This window comes from Varanus komodoensis, unplaced genomic scaffold, assembly GCF_004798865.1.
Source record: "Varanus komodoensis strain SLA01 unplaced genomic scaffold, ASM479886v1 scaffold13_1, whole genome shotgun sequence".
NCBI lineage: Eukaryota > Metazoa > Chordata > Lepidosauria > Squamata > Varanidae > Varanus > Varanus komodoensis.
The window spans coordinates 8,435,396-8,452,969 of record NW_025335408.1 but is presented as its reverse complement, the minus strand read 5'-3'; the positions used below and the strand labels follow the sequence as shown (position 1 = coordinate 8,452,969).

Below are 17,574 nucleotides of genomic sequence, written 5' to 3'. Positions count from 1 at the left end.
GTGAACCAAGCATTAACATCACTAGACCCTGAAAGGATGGAAGTATTTATAAAAATTAGTTATGCTTGGAGAGGAAAAGGCTTGAGCTAAGTTGGCTAAAACTCTTGGTATCAATTATGCTTAGAACAATATATGCTGTATGTAGGCTATTTTCACATGGAATAATTTACAGCGGCTTATATAAATCCCACACACAAACAGTAACTTCTTTAATCTACAAACAGAAACAGTTTAGATCAATCTTATTCTTCTAAACTTGGGTAGAAATCTCTAAAATTATGCTTCACACCTAAATGCTATTCTCTGTACAAACAAGAAGAGAAATTAAAATGAAACAGGAAGGTAAATATAAATATATCATTATATATTTTACAGTAAATTATGTCAGCATTTAGACCAGCAAAAATATAGCTCTCTTCTAAAATCATCATGATGTTGTGTGTCTATGTCTTGTTGTTAAACTGTTGCTTCTATATACCCTGGTTGTATACCATTTGTAAACAGGCCTTTCTGATGTTTCTACCAACATCCTGGCAACAAAGCAGTGTAATTTCAAATACGCTAATTAACTTAATTGTTGATGAAGCATGAAGCAGTTCATTCACCCTGTTAGCTGCACCATGACAACATAAGAGCCTCAGCTTGTGAAGTTACTCATCTATATAAACCTATTTATAACTTTCCATTAGGATGTTTTGTACAATAAAGCCCCACACGACTGTTCTATCAAAGATCATTCCATTTGGGTCCAGCCTTCTTGGTGTAGACAAACTTTACAAAACTGTTTATCTATCATTACCTGGATACTTTTCTTTTACCCATGCATGCCTTATTTTTAAAATGTGCAGATATATGCCATATTCTGAAGAAGCATGTTAGCAAATGAATAGAATTTTTCTCCTTTCTAAGTAGCAGCCAGTACCATTTCTTAAATATGGCATGGAATTTATTTAAATCTGAGCACAATGTAAAAACAGGCTGCAATGTGTCACTGGGAGGGTATGGGATCTGGAGAAAGCAAAATTCCCCACTGCAAACTCCTGCAGGCATGTAGGGAGGTTTTATGGACACAGGCTGTAGTTCTAGTTATGTTGCTCTGTACCAGATTCAGTGCTTCTCTTGCAGTTTATTATATTGGGACTATGGAGCTCATGAACACTTGAGTTTTGAGTATTCGCTGTTTGGTTGTTTTCTATATAGCTATCTATTTTAATGTAATTTTCTCACAGAAACATGGCATCCAAAATCTAATCTAGCCTAACCGCTCCTCACTAATGTGAATGAGGAGGACTACTAACTGAGGATATTCATTTATTTCAGTGTTTTCATTGAAAAAAGTTTCAAGTCAGTTTTCACTGACTTCCATGAGTGCACTGGAACTTTCAAGTAACTTTGTTGCATGGCCATAAGGCAAATCAGTACTGGAGATATGACTCATTGAAATCACTGAGTATGCTCATGAACAGTAGTTAAAAAGCAGGATAAAAAAGCACATTAATTTTTCTTACAGGTCTAGACACACACAATTGCATATATCTTTTCTATTAAATGTGTAATCAAAAGCTTTCCTCAAATAGGCCAAGGGTACATTTCAGCAAAGAAGTAGGGTAAACATTTGCCACAAAGAGCTTGCTGATATATTTTACATGAAAGAAAGTGTAACCACTCAGCCTTCTCCAGTTAGCCTTATCTGGTTGCCAGGCACACAAACCAATAATATTCTGTCTTTACAGTTGAGATTTACTTGTTATCTTTGCAGCTTTGCACAACTCTTGTTAACGAACAAACACTTACTTTAAAAACTGTCCAAAATCTTCACAAATACTTTCACATCCAGGCCATTTGCAAACTCCATGGCCATAGAGAGTATGAGAGGCTCCAGTCTCCTCATGTGATGAGCTGTGGTAAAAGAACATGGCATCAGATTCATCTCAAAACTAACAGTACTTGGAGCCTTCTTGTGCCTATCAGTGAAAATCAGAGACAAACAGGTCAAAACAGGTCAATTCAGCTCAGAGCAGTCAGAAAAATCTAATCATTCACTGAATAGTTCAACTGCTAAGACAAGATGATGTTCTAATTAGAGAAAAAATAGAGTCAAAGATGACGGTTAATAAAGGAAGAAACATTACTGTATTGTACACTATGCTAATTTAGCCATATGACCTCATGGTAACATTTAAACTCTAAATAAAAATAAAATACATTAATTCTCCAAGAGACATATTTAAGACAACCAGTAGAGATCTATAAATGTTTCCATACATTATTTTAATATGTATGAATAACTTTAATACAATCATTTTCAGTAATGTTTTTATCCTTAGGCAGTGTTTCCATAACTTGTGTGATATTGTGCATCCAAACAACCATGTATTTGATTCTGTTTCTGGAAAAAATCTATCTCTTTAGTAATTATTAGCAACAGTTTCTTTTTTCTTCCACAATACTTTAAATTGGCCCTTTGTTTCCGGGGGGGGGGGGAACCCACCTTATTTGATATATTATCAAGTAGTAACCTTAATTGAAATGCCAAAATGAAATGTACCTCTAGATGTTATCATTTTCAAATACTGAAAGGTAATATGATAAATATGCTGCAATATACCAACAAATGAACTCAATTTGTTTACTGCCTACAGTTCTTTTTGTAAGCTAGCTTACATTCAAATGAACATATGATTCTATGTAAACAACTCTACTGAACAGCCTTAAGGGCCATTGCTCTGCCATCTCGCTCACTGTTCTGAAAATATCATAACTGAGTAAACAAGTGATAGTTAAGAAAAAATGCTCTCTCTCTCTACACACACACACAATTAAAATACTGTATCACAATTATTAATAATTGGATAGTATTTGATTACTCCAGACTTATACTTCCACTGCTCAATTCCTTTACAAAATCACATATCCAGATAAAACAATATAGGCACCATATAATCATACATGGAATCTGAAAATAAATTCTAGATTCAATCCATGAATCCAAATTACACCTTCCACAAAACTTCTCAAACTGTACTTTCCTTACCTTCAGCTATTCTTCCCCTAACTACTATTTGTCTGATGTGTATTCTTTGGCTCCTAGTCAACAGCAATTTTATGGCCCCTAGTCAATGTCTGATAAGTGTCTGATGGGCCATAGGGTAGTTCAGATTACTAGCTACAAGTTGAGAGACACCAGTCTAATCTCACAGCTGGGAGCCAGGGATTTGTCTTCCCTGCACTGGCTCCTTTCTGATGCTGGGAAAGAACCACTTGACCTACCCTCTGAGGTTAGGAAAGTGACCTTGGAGAGAAGGAAAGGGAACATTTCAGTGGGCAGGAGAGGAAGAAATTGGTGGGGCAGGATGTGAGCTATCCTGAAACCTCTTCAGTCTCCTTCACTAGCCAGATGGGCCCAAAGGCCCACCTGGCAAAAAATCCAGGCAGGAGGATGGGAAGGCACAGATTACTTTTGCTGTTCCTCTTCCTCTATACTGGATGAGCATATGATACCAAGTGGAGGGATTATGATAACTGAGGGGCACAACCCATAGGACTGCACCTTTAAACTCCTTTGCAAGAATTGTGCCTCAAGATCAATTTCAACTAATTGGAATCGTTAGTTGACTAACTTTGAAAGACTTTTGGTTGAATTCAGAGGAATACCCTCTGTCAGAAGTAACTGCTTTCTTGGATGGGGCAAGATCTTCTGCATTCTCTTAAAGTTCAGAAGTGATTCATACTGGGCCCTGAACAATCATGAGGTATTTAGTGCCAATGGCACACTATTCAGTACTGTTCCAGCAAATATTCTGTCTTCCATTATGTTAGAATGATTTCTTCAGCACTCTTTGATAGGCCCCAGCAAAATGAAAAAAGAGCATTGTGGCATAGTAGCTAGAGGGACTGGGAAGAGCTAGGTTCAAATCCCCACTCAGCAATGAAGCCTGCTGTATGAACTATGAACTCACACTCCCTCAGTCTCTTCTATGTCACAGGAGTTAAAAAAAGCATGGAGAAAAAACGTGAGATAAAATGTGTAGAGAAGAACTACACACTCAGCCTTAAACTCCTTAGAGGAAGGCCAGGGTAGATATGTAGCAAAATAATTAAGACTGCATTATCATAATATTTGGTGAACTCTGTCTTTCATATTCACCACTGAAAAGGCTCTACATGAGAAAGATTCTAGTCAGTTCCCAATAACAAATCCTACAACTCAGACAAGGAAAATATATGATTATTCTAATTGATTTTCAATTATTTTCTAAATCAAAGATATTAGGTCCAAAGCAACTCAACAACTTCAATCATGGAGTTATTTCTTTATTGTGTGAGTCATACCTATGCACTTTTATGGCAGATGAAAAAGCAAGTGAGTAATCTCATTACCTGTCTCGTCTTGCATTTAGAACTGATGACTGTCCATTCACAATGGAATGATGAGTTATTGGTGGCGATGCTTTGGAAGTGGTAGAGGAGGTAGTAGAAGAGGAATTGTTAGTAGTGAGGTCTAGCCCTCCATGTTTAATGCCATTGTCTTCCATATTGTGAACTCCAGTAACTTCTTTCCATAACTGCTGAATCTCAGCAGGACTTAAGCCAGCTATAAAATGAAAGAGAGCTCTACTAATATAGCAAAGCAAGAGGTCCATATAATGAGCTCAGTGTTATTAATGGATTAATGCCAACAATAAAGGTGATGCAGTTTTTCCAGTATAATCAACATGTAGTAAAACACAATTTCATTTTAGCTCTATTGGCAGAGAATAAGATTTTGCTACTTTTTCTTTTGGGTTACAGTCAATTAAAGGTCACCAGCTTATGTAACATGCTGTCTCTTAAAACATTTGTTCAAGGATCAAAGAGAACCAGTAACAACCAACAACTGGCAACTACTGTTTGAAAAACAAGTATGAAAAGAAACCTTAAGATGAGATTTTCATTGCCTGTGTAATCAAGAAATTGATTCCAAAGCAATGCATCCAAAGTTCATAAAGTTATTTAAAAGTACTGCTTTATCCCAAATGTAATGGATAACAGAAAAAATATATCAGGTTGCAACAAATAAGCAAGTATTAATCAACCTTTTTTCAGGAAAAATATAACACAGTGGAACCAGCCTAGGCAATATTGGTGGCCAAATTCTGGGATGAAACTGATTACCTGGATCCATTTCAATGAGGATTCAGGCCTAGTTTTGGCATAGAAACAGCTTTAGTTGCTCTATATTATGACCTATGTTTGTTTGTAGCTTGGGGGTGCTCTTTGAACCATCTTTGTTACTGAATGGCTTCAGTGGCTTGGAGCACCTTCTATCAGCTTATGAAGGTGACTCAGTTAGGCCCTTATCTCAACAGAGATAGCCTGCTATCATTGATCTATTCTTTGGTAATCCCTAAACTAGATTACTGCAATATATTCTATGCAGGGCTGCCCTTGTAGATTGCTCAGAAGCTGCAGCCAGGTGCAAGGTGAAGATTGTCCTCTACTGCAGGCATAATCAATTAGTCTACTGGGATCTGTTATTTTTTTAAACAGGCCTTAATATTTTGTTCTAACCTATATTTTTTAAAAAGCTGTTTTAAATTTAGTTTTGAATTTTGTTTTGTAAATTATTTATGATGTTTTAATATGTTGTAATATTATGGTGTATTTTATATTGTATTTTAACGTGTTGTTGTGAACAGCTCAGAGAGCTTTGGTTGTTGGGCAGTACAGAAAACAAACAAATGAATAATGTTAGATTTGCAAGGGATCTAAGATCTAGAACACAGTCTTGACCAATATACTATATTTTGTTCAGGTAAATGCTTTACCATATATTAGTTGCCTGTGCTTAATTTTTTCATTGCAATAGTTATTTCTGGAAGAATAAAATATTTTTAAAGCAAGGACAATGCTCCAAGAGATCACTGCTTTAAATTACCCAAACTATTTTCAGATTTTTGCAAGAAGTTACATTCTTTCATAAACTTTATCTTTCCAATGGTGAAGAAATGAGAGGCATGACTTGGGATCAGAAGCTGGTGTTTTGGAACATCCAGCATAACTTTGACCAAAATATAGTTAACAAGGCTCTGGTCTGGTTAGCATTTAAAAATAAACAAGGAATAAGCAATATTATAAAGGGCAAAGTACTATATATCAATTATTAAGGAAGAAAGTATATCAATTGTATAGGAAGAAGCATTTTCCAATTACTTTTATGTCAGTAATGCTAAGGAAAGTGCAAGAATGTAAAAGTGGTTTTAAAAATAGTTTCAGTAGCTGTCAATACCCATGTCTTCCCTACCAAAATGTATTGCCGAAATTCCTGGTTATTCCCTTATAAACTTTCCAGAGCACATTTCCTTGCATAAAAAGACATATGCTAATTTTTATTGAACTGCATTCTGTGGCACCTGGTAAACCTTTCACATGTATTTGAATAATAATACATAGGTACACTGAAAAAAAATCCATTTGTTGAGATAGACTATAAGGTTTAACAATGTTTACAGTAAATAAACTAGCTCTATGAATAGTTAAATAGGTATTCACACTCAACACAGATGTAGTTACCCATACACATTGTCAGAGTGCATATATTCTGGGACATGCTTGCTTGTCCCCCCATCTACTGTGCAACAACATCTCAAGAGTGCTGGGTAGTCCATATAAATGCCCAGTCATATAAAAGCATGACTGAAATTAGTTTAGGACTGTAGGGGACAGAATTTTCCTTGGAAAGCGTAAATCTGTTGCAGGCCCATGCTAGCTTGCCACTGAACCTCGGAAGAATGTGAGACACATTCTGAGGAGCTTATATTATTTTTCTTGACTTGAGGAGGCTCACCTTGAAGCTGGAAATGTAATGCATATTGTAACTAGTTCAACTGCACCATAGTTGTGGAAGCTATTCATCTTGAAGATCAGAATTATACTAAATTGCAATTATAAAGTGTGGAATAGGATATGTATATAAAGATCTTACTTTGTAATTGAAAATCCAAGATCTGAACTATCAGAAAAATAGCACTGAAAATGCTGGAGTCTCAATATCCTGTCTCATCTGCTATAAGTTTCAAATTCTGAGTCATTCCAATTTTCTTATTCATGCAAATTCTTCCATTCACCAAAGGCTAGACAGGAGCACACCAAAGTGCTTCTTTACACTAGAATCACTGAACTTCAGAACAATAAGAGAAAGAACACTAGAATTCATTACATGTGAAATGTCTCATTTGATTGAAGATGGACATTTTTGAATTCTACCAGGCACAATCTTAAAGCAGCAAGTGAGCTGTTACTAATGGAGGCAGTGCAATCCCTCAGTGGCTCTTATCCTAGTTACTGACCTACAGGATTACATGTGTCATATAACACAGGTGGCTGAGTATCCCCTACCTTAAGTTGTTTGAAAATGTGTACATCCAGTGGACAAACACAGTTATTCCTTTTTCACTGTTATTTCACAGTTATTTCCTATCTTTTACTTGGTGTGTTAAAGTAAGCCAGCAGTCCATGCAACTCCATGCTTTCCTACAGGGCCAGATGTTCCTGAGTCTAGGACACAATGTCCTAATTGTGGTCCCCAAAGGTGTGAAGAACCCCATGTCACCACTGAATTTCGTACCCATCCCCAATAATTTCAATATACTGCTCTTTCCTTGCTAGAAAAAGCTATCTGACTCAGTGGCATTGTGGAAAGGGATGAGAAATGCCTCTATCAACCGTTCTCATACAGATTGTTCTTTTCCTTGCTGCTAGGAGGAGGAAAGAGTATTCTGTGTCAAGATTGCTGAAATGTGTATATGCATGTGCATCCATATATACATGTGAGTGGCTACTGATCCCTGAGCTAAAATCACTTATGTGTCTCAGAGGCAGAAGTCAAAACCAGCACTGGATACAACTGTTATTGAATTGTTATTATTATTCAATATTATTCAACATTATTCATATTGAGATTGTTGAGGCCAAGTTATTTTTTTTCTTTAGGCCAAACACGCTTTCATATTGACTCTCCAAGGTCCTTCTTACCCTAGTAAATGAAATTGAAAAGGGTAGGCACACAACTTGGGACCTTCTGCATATGCAGTACCACTGAGCAATGGCTATCTCCAATTATTATGTGGGTAAAAAACATGAATGATTATGGTGAGAGACTAGAGTTTAGTTGGCAAGCAGATGCTCTGCATGCAGAAAGTCCTGGTTTCAGTCCTCACATCTTCATCACAAGGATCTCAGGTAGCAAGTAATATGAATGGTCTTTGCCTGGAACCTCAGAGATCTACTGTCATTCAGACTAACCTTTTATAAACAAACAGTCTGGAGACTGTAAAAATTGTATGGTTTATTCCTGTTAGTGTAAGAAAGAGTGTACACATGTGTGGATGTGGTATGCACAAATAAGAGGTGCACCTGCAAAGGGGCAATCATACATCAGCTGTGGCTATTCTATTTGTTAGCAAAGTAAATGGACACATGTGACAAAAAGATGTGGATCTCTCCCTCTAAGGTGTGATTCTTCCATGGCAGAAAGTGAATAAGGAACACTAGGTCCAATGCATATATCTCATCCTCTCCATCATGTTAATATCCTAGTGTGGAAACATCTTGGCAATGTAATCCTAGTTTTTGGAGACATCCCACTGCCTTTGATTAAATGATAGTAAGAATATAAGAAGTTTCAAGATTGCAGCTTATTTCCCATTTTGCTAAACTAAGTGGCTATATTTACACAAAATCTGGTTTCTGTAATACCTCAGTGTGAACCAATGAGGTGTAAAACATGATGCTATTATAAAATGCTTTCAGTCCATAATGAATGCAGCTTTTTATACTATAAAAGACACCCAAGTGCAGTACTCTCCTGTAAAAGCCACATAACTGAAAACAGCACACAAACACTCCCAAAGGGGCAGCTTCAAGAATAAAGGTGTGGAAATGGTAACATTAAAAAAGAATGGTTTAATAATAAAGCACTGGAATACGGAGGTGAATTTATAATGGAACAGTAACTGGAATAAGCTGTGAACTGGAAAGAAATTGTGTCATATGTTGTTTATATACCTTGTGGCAGCGACTGGACAGGAAGAGCAGACTGGCCAGGTGGAATGGAAATGAGTCCCTGACGCTGAAGATTCAGCAGATGTTGCTGCTGCTGAAGTTGCTGCATCTGGAGGAGCTGCTGCTGGAAGACAAGCTGCTGGGCGGCCAACTGCTGCTGTTGCTGCTGTAAAATGACAACAATAAAAACAAATGCAGCAGAGAGCAAAGTCTGCAATAAAGGCTGTAAAAACAAGACAGTGTCAGGTCAACATATCTCCCCGTTCCTTTCTGCTACTCGCTAATAATGTATGCAGAAAGAGCATTTGGTATTTATTTTATAAAGCTTTGTTTTTGTTAAAAGTGACTGGGTTAATAAAGAAGCAGGGAAGATGTTCCTAACACTCATCTTCTGCAAAGGGTCAGAAAAAAGCCGGCAACAGCTGTTCCAAAATGGGTAGGGAAGAGAATTACACTTTATGATAGATGATAACAAATTTATCTGGGCTAAAAGTGTAACTCTTTACAACTGTCTGTGATTCAAAGGCATTCTTGTTTTTCCAACTGAATAAATATGATCCACAGTGGCCCATAAATGAAGTCTCCAGTGATCTATTAGTAAACTGGGATGTAGCCTTCATTTTACTGGCCTGTTAGCTTCTTTGCTGCTCTTGTTTGAATACATTAAAAACCAAGCATTATATTCAAGGAAAAGAAGTGGCCTATTATAAGAGGAAGCATAACTTCCAATTTTGTGAGGCATTACAAGACAAACTGGAGTTCTTTAGGCTCGGGAGGGTATAAGGATGTAGTCACACTTCAGAGAAAGACAAGCTGCTGTGGAAGACCTTTCCTTTTTTAGTTTGGGGAAAAGAGAAACTTGTGATGTGTTCACTGGAAAACAGACTGCATAATGGAGCAAGTCATGTGGATTGCCCAGAGCCTCGGGAGAAATAAGGGAGCAATTTCTATTCCATAGCTGATGGCTGTCTGAAATTCTATTCACAAATCCAAACAGAAACAAAGCCTCGGGAGGTCAGAACTGTTTCCTGCACGTTTGCATAATGGGCAGCTACAAGACAATGTCTACGATACCTGCTGATCAATTTAACTACTTCCACATGTTTTGTTTATATTATGTTTATAGTTGATGCAGTTTGCTGACAAGTACAAGCTAGGCCTGAGAAGCTGGCTTGTCAGGTTGATTTATGAGCACATCAAACTGTAACTTTCTTCTCACCAATCCAAACATACAGTAGCAGTTCATTAATCAGGGTCTGTGACTTCAAAATCTGTGCCCAGATTTTTCCTTCTCTTCTCCACCCCCTGTTATCCTTTTCTAAATAATGGACTCAATTTGCATGATCTCTGTCCTGTGTCATAAAGAAAAGTAAGGTTCTTTCATCAATTTAAGCTCCCTTATAGATACACAAGATAATCAGTACTTTTCATATTATTGTACACGATCATTCTGCAATAGTATTAATTGGTGAACATTACAGGGTAGCAAAATTAGATGGTAATTCACAGGTCCCATGATTACAAACAAGGGAAGATTCAGAGGTCTACTTTTACTGTTATAAGGCATAGTGAAAACATTAAAGTACTGTTATTCAGTATTAAGGAACTGATCTACCAATCCCACAGAAGACTTACAGTAAATTTATATCTTTTACTACCGGGATGCCAAAGATCAGGTCTAGACGCCAGGTGGCCACACTCCTCTCACCCCACCTACTGATTGTTTGGTGGTTCCTTGTCTTTGTGCAGTCCCTCAATCCCAATTCTGAAAGACTGAAATGCCTCTCCTAAAGTTTAGATATTGGTAGTCTAAACTTTAAACTGTGACTTTTTGCGCCTTGGCCCTGTCTTTATCGACTGGCCTCACTTCTTTAACCTACATCCCCACCCACTGTGAGAATGTGGCCCCCAGAAGCTGCTCTGAAATGGAATTTGGTCCTTGGGTTGAAAGAGGTTAAAAGGGAACACAAAAATTCAAATTATACATAATTCTCCAAGTAAAATGAGCACTTGGAGTAAGTTTTTTACTAGATGAACAAGAATTCTATGCAACTCTCAAGCTTGTGGCATCCATCAATCAGCTTGTGGCATAATCCATTTATCCATCCAATCACCTCACCAATTCTATTGTCCATTTCACAAGGTCAGATTTATTTCCAGACAACATTTATTTCTAAGGGACATTTTTACATACAGAGTATCTTGTATGGACCGGTATCTCCATGGACATGGCTACCACTTCCTGGCGATGACTGCAGGAATTTCAACAGAGCACTCCACCCAAACACCCATGGCCAGCCTCTGCAATTAGGAAAATCACCCTTTGAAAGCCAAGACTGTATCTATAGAGAATTTTGTTTACATGATGCATTCTCCATGTGTATATACAGGATGGGCCAAACAAAGGTATACAGTACTAATCGGGTCATGTTTAATCTCTTAGGTTCTCAAAATGTCCTTCATCAATGTTGCAACATTCCTGGAACCTGTCCCCAACACTGACACAGATTCTGGTTAGCACCAATGTCAATAAATGCTTGCAAGATGATCTCCTTCAATTTGTCCATTGTGTGAGGTCCTCCATGATGCAATCAGTACTGCATACCCATTTTTGGTCCACCCCATCTATCCCCACGGAGCATTATAAGTGGACACCCACGACCATGTGGAAACTGATCCTGAGATATTTCAGCACTGACAGCTTTTCCTAAACAAGTTCTTGAAAAAAAAAAACCCTAACCCAGAAGATTTAGTTCTTTTTCTCCCCTGCCCAGATTGCAGCAATGATTCACCAACTGACTATTTAGGTTCTACCTCTTTTGCTTGCTTTCCTGGGTGTTGCTGCTGCTGCTGCTGCTGCTGCTGTTGCTGCTGCTGCTGTTGCTGCTGCTGCTGCTGTTGCTGCTGCTGCTGCTGCTGCTGCAAAAGCTGAAGATGTAACTGCTCTTGCTGTTTCTTGTAAAACTCTTGAAGTTGTTGCTGAATAAATCATTTTGACTTTAATAAATAAAGGCAAAGTTTCAAGTATTATAACTCCCCTAAATTCTTCTAAATTGGCATGTGGTTGAGTAAGTCATTAGAATGCACCTCAGAACAAAAATGTAGTTTGAAGAGACACATAAGACAGCTCTAAAATTTTCCAGTGCAGATTCCAAAATATCTTAACCAAAAGGACACAGAAAATCTGTGTTCTGAAGAGCATGCAGCAGAGCCAACCAATGGCTAAATTCAACAAACACTATAATATTTTTAAAAATAAAAATAGGTTGAAGTAGATAGTCTATCGCTTGTAAAATATTTGCAAGGCCAAACAAAATGTCCTATTCCTTAGAGGTGCTGACTGTGGAGAGTTAATCTGTCACCTGTTTCAGCAAGATGGCAGATTTACAGTTGAGAAAAATAGCCTGTAATTATCATGCTACAACATATCAAGTATTTAAACATACTAAGAACAAACACATTATTTTCTTCAATGTAATTAAGCAAGCAAAATAAAAATGCACATTATAATGATGCTAGACTGATGAACTGCCTTTGTTCTAAGCATGACAGCTTTCTCATTCCAGATTTTTGGGCTACAAAAAGAGCAATCCACCACTCTCTTCCTAATCTCTATAGAGGAGAGTCTGGGGGAAGTAAAATAAATAAATAAATATACAAATAAAGGAGGAACTTTGAAGATGATTACTTTTCCTTTTGAGAAAAAAGCTACTAAGTTCAAACTTCAAAACTGCCTTCCACCACAGGGATCACTAAAATGTTATGAATTTTAAAGCAACAATTGTCCTAAAGTGTACTTACACTTCCTTCAACATACAATTCAAAATGTGCCTAAGCAGGTGAATATTTAAATATTTATTTGTTCCTTGTTTACCATAGCACATATTGCTGTGGTCATCTCAGATGATATAATTTAAAGTTGCATAATTGTGTTCTTTTTCCACCACAGTTTGATTTTTGAATGCTGAGAAAGTTGGGTTAGGTTAACATCATGTGTATGCACAGAACACACACACACACACATGGCACATGCAAAATTGATAATACCTGTGAATAGCCTGAGGTACACTAATAGTTCAATCCAACATTACCTGCTGTAACATAACTGCTTGCTGTTGTTGAAGAAGTGCTTGAAGTTGCTGTGGAGACAAAACTTGTTGTTGGAGAATTTGCTGCATTTGCTGAGGGGTGATCACCTGGGGAGTCATCATGGCCACTGACACAGGCACCTAAAGAAGCAAAGATTACAAATATACTGAAGTTGGCATTGATAATACCTGGAGATCATATAGTTTTTCAAAAATATTTTGTAATCAAGTCAACCTGTCTGTGTTATATCATTCTAGCAAACAGCTTGCAATCTACAAGCATGGTTAGATTTGCAGCTCCCCCTGGCTTTTCCAGATCATGTAGAAGAGGAAGTCCCATGCTGTATGACCCATAAGGAGGTGTAAGTCCTTGGCTGGTACTGAAAACATCTATTGCCCATTCACTTATGCAATCAGTGTTTCTCTGGACCATGGCTTACTCCACTATAGTAGGCTTCCTATGATTACAAGGTAAACGTCATGCCCCAATGTTTTCTTTCCAGACACTTCCCTTTTTAAAAATTCATTGAATATCGTAATATGCATAGATATAAAATAAAATGATACCTAACAGTGCCCTAACTCCCTGCCGAAACAAATCGAAGTAAATTAACAAAACCTCCACTCTAATACCTATTCCATAAATTGTATTGTACCAACAACAGTTAATTTTGATGGTTCAGCTTCTTTGGCTTTATTTCTGCTCCAATATGTAATAATGCTTGTCAATTTTCTAATTTTAGATTGGTAAATTTTACATCATTCAGAAACTTTAAATGTTGTCATTCTACACATTAATTAAACATTGTATGCTAGAATGAAACATTTTTCATGATTCCTTCACAATGGTTTCTTATCTTTTCTGACGTTTTACTACTACCATTTTGGAAAAAATCAACACATTACTTGGTAGGTCTCTATTTATTTATAACACAAAGTCAAACATAAGACTACTGATGAAAATAGCAACTCTTCTAGATTCCCTGCCTTTTCTATAACATCTGGTATAAGTTACCTCATGTTGAAACATTCCCAAGACCATGCCTCAGCTGCCAATGATATGCAGCAGCAGCAACAGGGAAATGTGGAATGTTGTGATGTCACAACATGAGGCAACCTGTACCAGATGTTGCAGAGAGGAACTATGGGCATCACTGTCATTTTTGGCAGCAGTACCTAGAGTATCATTCAGTATATATCTGAGTATTATTCAACAGAAAGAAGTGTAGATAGGTGGCAGTTGTGTTCTTGTTGTCTTTTTAATACCAGCAACCACCTATCCCAATAATATATTCTCTTATAATTTTACAATTATTCTAACTCTGTAAAAAATGCCTCTATCCCTCTGTAGATTTGTGAAGTCCGTTTTCATGGGCTTTCTCCTTTTCTTACTTTCAAGTTCACTCTGTGCTAGTTCCGGATGAAGGGAATGCCATTATGGAAACCCTGCTCCAGCACATAGCTTGTGTGCCTTTCTAAATAAGCACATTCTATTCTAATCTGTTCCATGGGCACATGACTAAAACAGTGTTTTTAGTGCTTCAGGTTTTTGTGAGCCCTTGGCCAAGGCACCCTAAGTGGGCACCCTCCTTCTTGAGTCCATAATTGTACCATCATCATTACCAGTAGCTATTGGTGCTCATCTTTTTATTGTGGCAACCACTTGTTTTCTTGGCAGGCAGAGAGCTAGTAGGTAAGAAGGCAGATACTGCTTCTGACCTTTAACACTGCATAGGTAGGTTGCAATGGTTAGGAGAAGAATCCAGTCCAAGTGGCTCATATCAGCCAGCCCCAACTGGGTACAAGCCCTTGGCACCTACCCAACCACACCTACATTTGATGCTGGCTCTTGAAAAATGTGTAATGGCTATCAAATGCCTATCAGAAGTATCCATAACCCATGCGTTAAATCCTCAATGGAAGAGCAGTTTGTAATATGGTGAGAGACACCACCATACAGAGCAGCTGAGCACCTGCTGAGTTTTATGCTGGGAACACTCCTTCCTGAGATGCAGAAACAGAGATAAGCACAGAATTTTAGAATTGCCTTGAATGTCCTCTAACCCGGTGCATTGTACTAAGGGATGGGGGAACAAAGAAGATGCTCTGTATGGTATTGGGAAATGGACAGGGAAGATGCAGGTCAAGTTCAATATACAGTAAGTGTGGTCCCTCAGCTTGTGTTTTATCATGCATACTTTTGATGCTGGTCATATATTAAAATATTTTTGTATGCATTTTAAAAATATAGTGTCTATTTTATATTTTTCAAATGCTTTTGCTTTTCTTTTTTGCAGAATGTGTTAAAAATTCATACATTTCCAGATTTGCAAGTGCAAATTGCATCCACTTCTACATTTAATTTGGGAAGTATGAACTGGATAAATCTATTTCAAAAAACCTTGATTCCATGATGGACCAAATTTCTCATCTTGCATATTCATATGGAACTTCCATGTGAATAATAGTAACTGGTGTTTGTTGAACTCATCTCTGTCAAGAACCTTAACAATGTTGATAACCTCTTCAGTGACTCACAACCCAATTGTATAATCCTTAAAAGTAAATTCTACTTTGTTTAATCAGCCTTACTTCCAGGTAAGTGCATAGGGCTGTAGAGTTAATGAGCTGGGCAGACGAGGCATCTTTATACATAGAGTTAACATTGTGCAACTCCCATTTCAGTGGTGATCTGTTATTTTAAGACTCCAGAACTGAGGCACTCTAATTGTAGACACATCAGATTTTATCAGGCTTAAAAGTTTACATTTCACATATTACTGCTAGATACTTTTAATGTTGATAGTATAAATGTGCATTTAAAAATAGATGATCACATGGTAGGCTTTCAACATGTTACAATCAATCATCTTAAAAAGTGTCATAATACTACAACAACAAATGGATAAAGAAGCCAGACTGTTTCTCAGAGTATAAAGACAAATGTGCAAAATCCTGCTGTAAGTGATCTTTTAGACAATATAGATATTTAGATGAAAACACATTTTGTACTCTTCTACACTTAGCAGGAATACATTATGAAAACAGAAAGATCCTGGAATAAAAGATGTTGCTCTTGAACCCAAGCATAACAGCTTTCCAACTTTTCTGTTTAGACCAAACTATGCATTGTGACCAGAGCTCTAAATGCGATCTAAACAAGTTCTATTCAAACTTCTCTCATATATGATTATGCAAAACAAGCTTGAGTGTAAGCTTGAGAGGTATGCTAAGATGATCTGAAGGCATTTATTTATAGAGGCAATAGTATCCACTTTTTATAAAACCAAGCTTTTAAAAGATTGCAAATAAAAATATAAATCACAACAAAAGTTAAAGGGTAGATCGAACTAATCAGAGAATAACCATATTGCTTACCAGCCTGCAGCTCTTGAGAAAGCAATCAAATTCTCACCAAGAAGAGATAATTTTTCTGCAAGTTATAGGAATGTTGTGGCCCTATTTAATGTGACAGTGCAATAGGATATTAAGAAAGGGTCTTCTCAGTTCCGGGCACATAAAGTACTCGGTTCAGATTAAGAGTCCAAACCTGAAGTTTTCCCAAAGTCTTGAGTGTTTTGAGAGTTTTGCTTAATTCAATCTAAGCTTGCATATTATGCTATTTTCAGAATGTATTGGGCACAGCTCTCCTTAAAGCATAAAATGGGCTTGCACAGAGGAGCACTCTGCATGTGGATCTAGGTGATATGCTACTGTCACTGTCCGTGGCTTACTTTCAAGCCCTTGCTAGTAATTCAAGGGCCTCATGTACCTCCCTTATAGTCATCAGTTTGCTGCTAGCATTTGGTGAGCTTGTACTCTTTCTGAAAGCAGGCTTGACACCAGAGGGCAGAAGAGAAGTGGACTGCAGAATTGGACTGTATGAATTTCTATGGGATACATCAGAAGGCCTTGGTTTATCACAGGAATGCAGAAACTCTTTCAATCTGAAGACTAAATTCCATCTAAGAGAAACTTTCAGAGACCACATTCTGGAAGTGGACAGGGTCCTAACCCAAGCCTATTCTAGCTTTAAGCTACCAGTAACTAAGCTTTAGGAGGGCCATTTCAGCCTTCTAGAATGCGGAAAATGTTGCACAAAAGTTATGACATGATTGCTAGATGGGAGAAAGGAGATAGGGTCATATGGGAAAACCTGGAAGACTGAACTGGGATCCCAGGAAGGCCAGATTTGGTTCCAGGCTTGAGGTTATACTTTCAGGAGCTGGGATGCAGGTGGGGGGCATATTTATTTATTTGTTTGTTTATTACATTTATAGCCTTTTATTTTCCTTTCAAGGATCTCAAGGCAGTTTACATAATTTCTCTCAGTCTTATCCGCCTAACAACAACCTTGTGATGTGGATTGGGCTGAGAGTCTGTGGCTGGTGCAAAGTCAGCCAGTGAGCTCCATAGGTGAATTATGAGCTGGTTCAGAACCCAG

At 37.5% G+C, this 17,574-nt stretch overlaps 1 protein-coding gene across 19 annotated transcripts in view; it reads right to left on the bottom strand.

Annotated features, from left to right (window-relative positions):
• The window catches only part of FOXP2 (forkhead box P2), a 502,958-nt gene that overhangs the window by 56,560 nt on the left and 428,824 nt on the right, over positions 1-17,574 (bottom strand). For 14 of the 19 annotated variants that reach the window (XM_044423000.1, XM_044423001.1, XM_044422999.1 and 11 more), the window contains 5 exons: positions 13,134-13,271; positions 11,857-12,021; positions 9,046-9,208; positions 4,381-4,594; positions 1,795-1,899 (listed from right to left, as the gene is read on the bottom strand). In XM_044423000.1, the coding sequence (XP_044278935.1) occupies positions 1,795-1,899; positions 4,381-4,594; positions 9,046-9,208; positions 11,857-12,021; positions 13,134-13,271 (785 nt within the window). Of the gene's footprint in view, positions 1-1,794; positions 1,900-4,380; positions 4,595-9,045; positions 9,209-11,856; positions 12,040-13,133; positions 13,272-17,574 lie in introns of all 19 variants that reach the window. The other 5 variants (XM_044423017.1, XM_044423018.1, XM_044423014.1 and 2 more) reach the window with 2 other exon arrangements.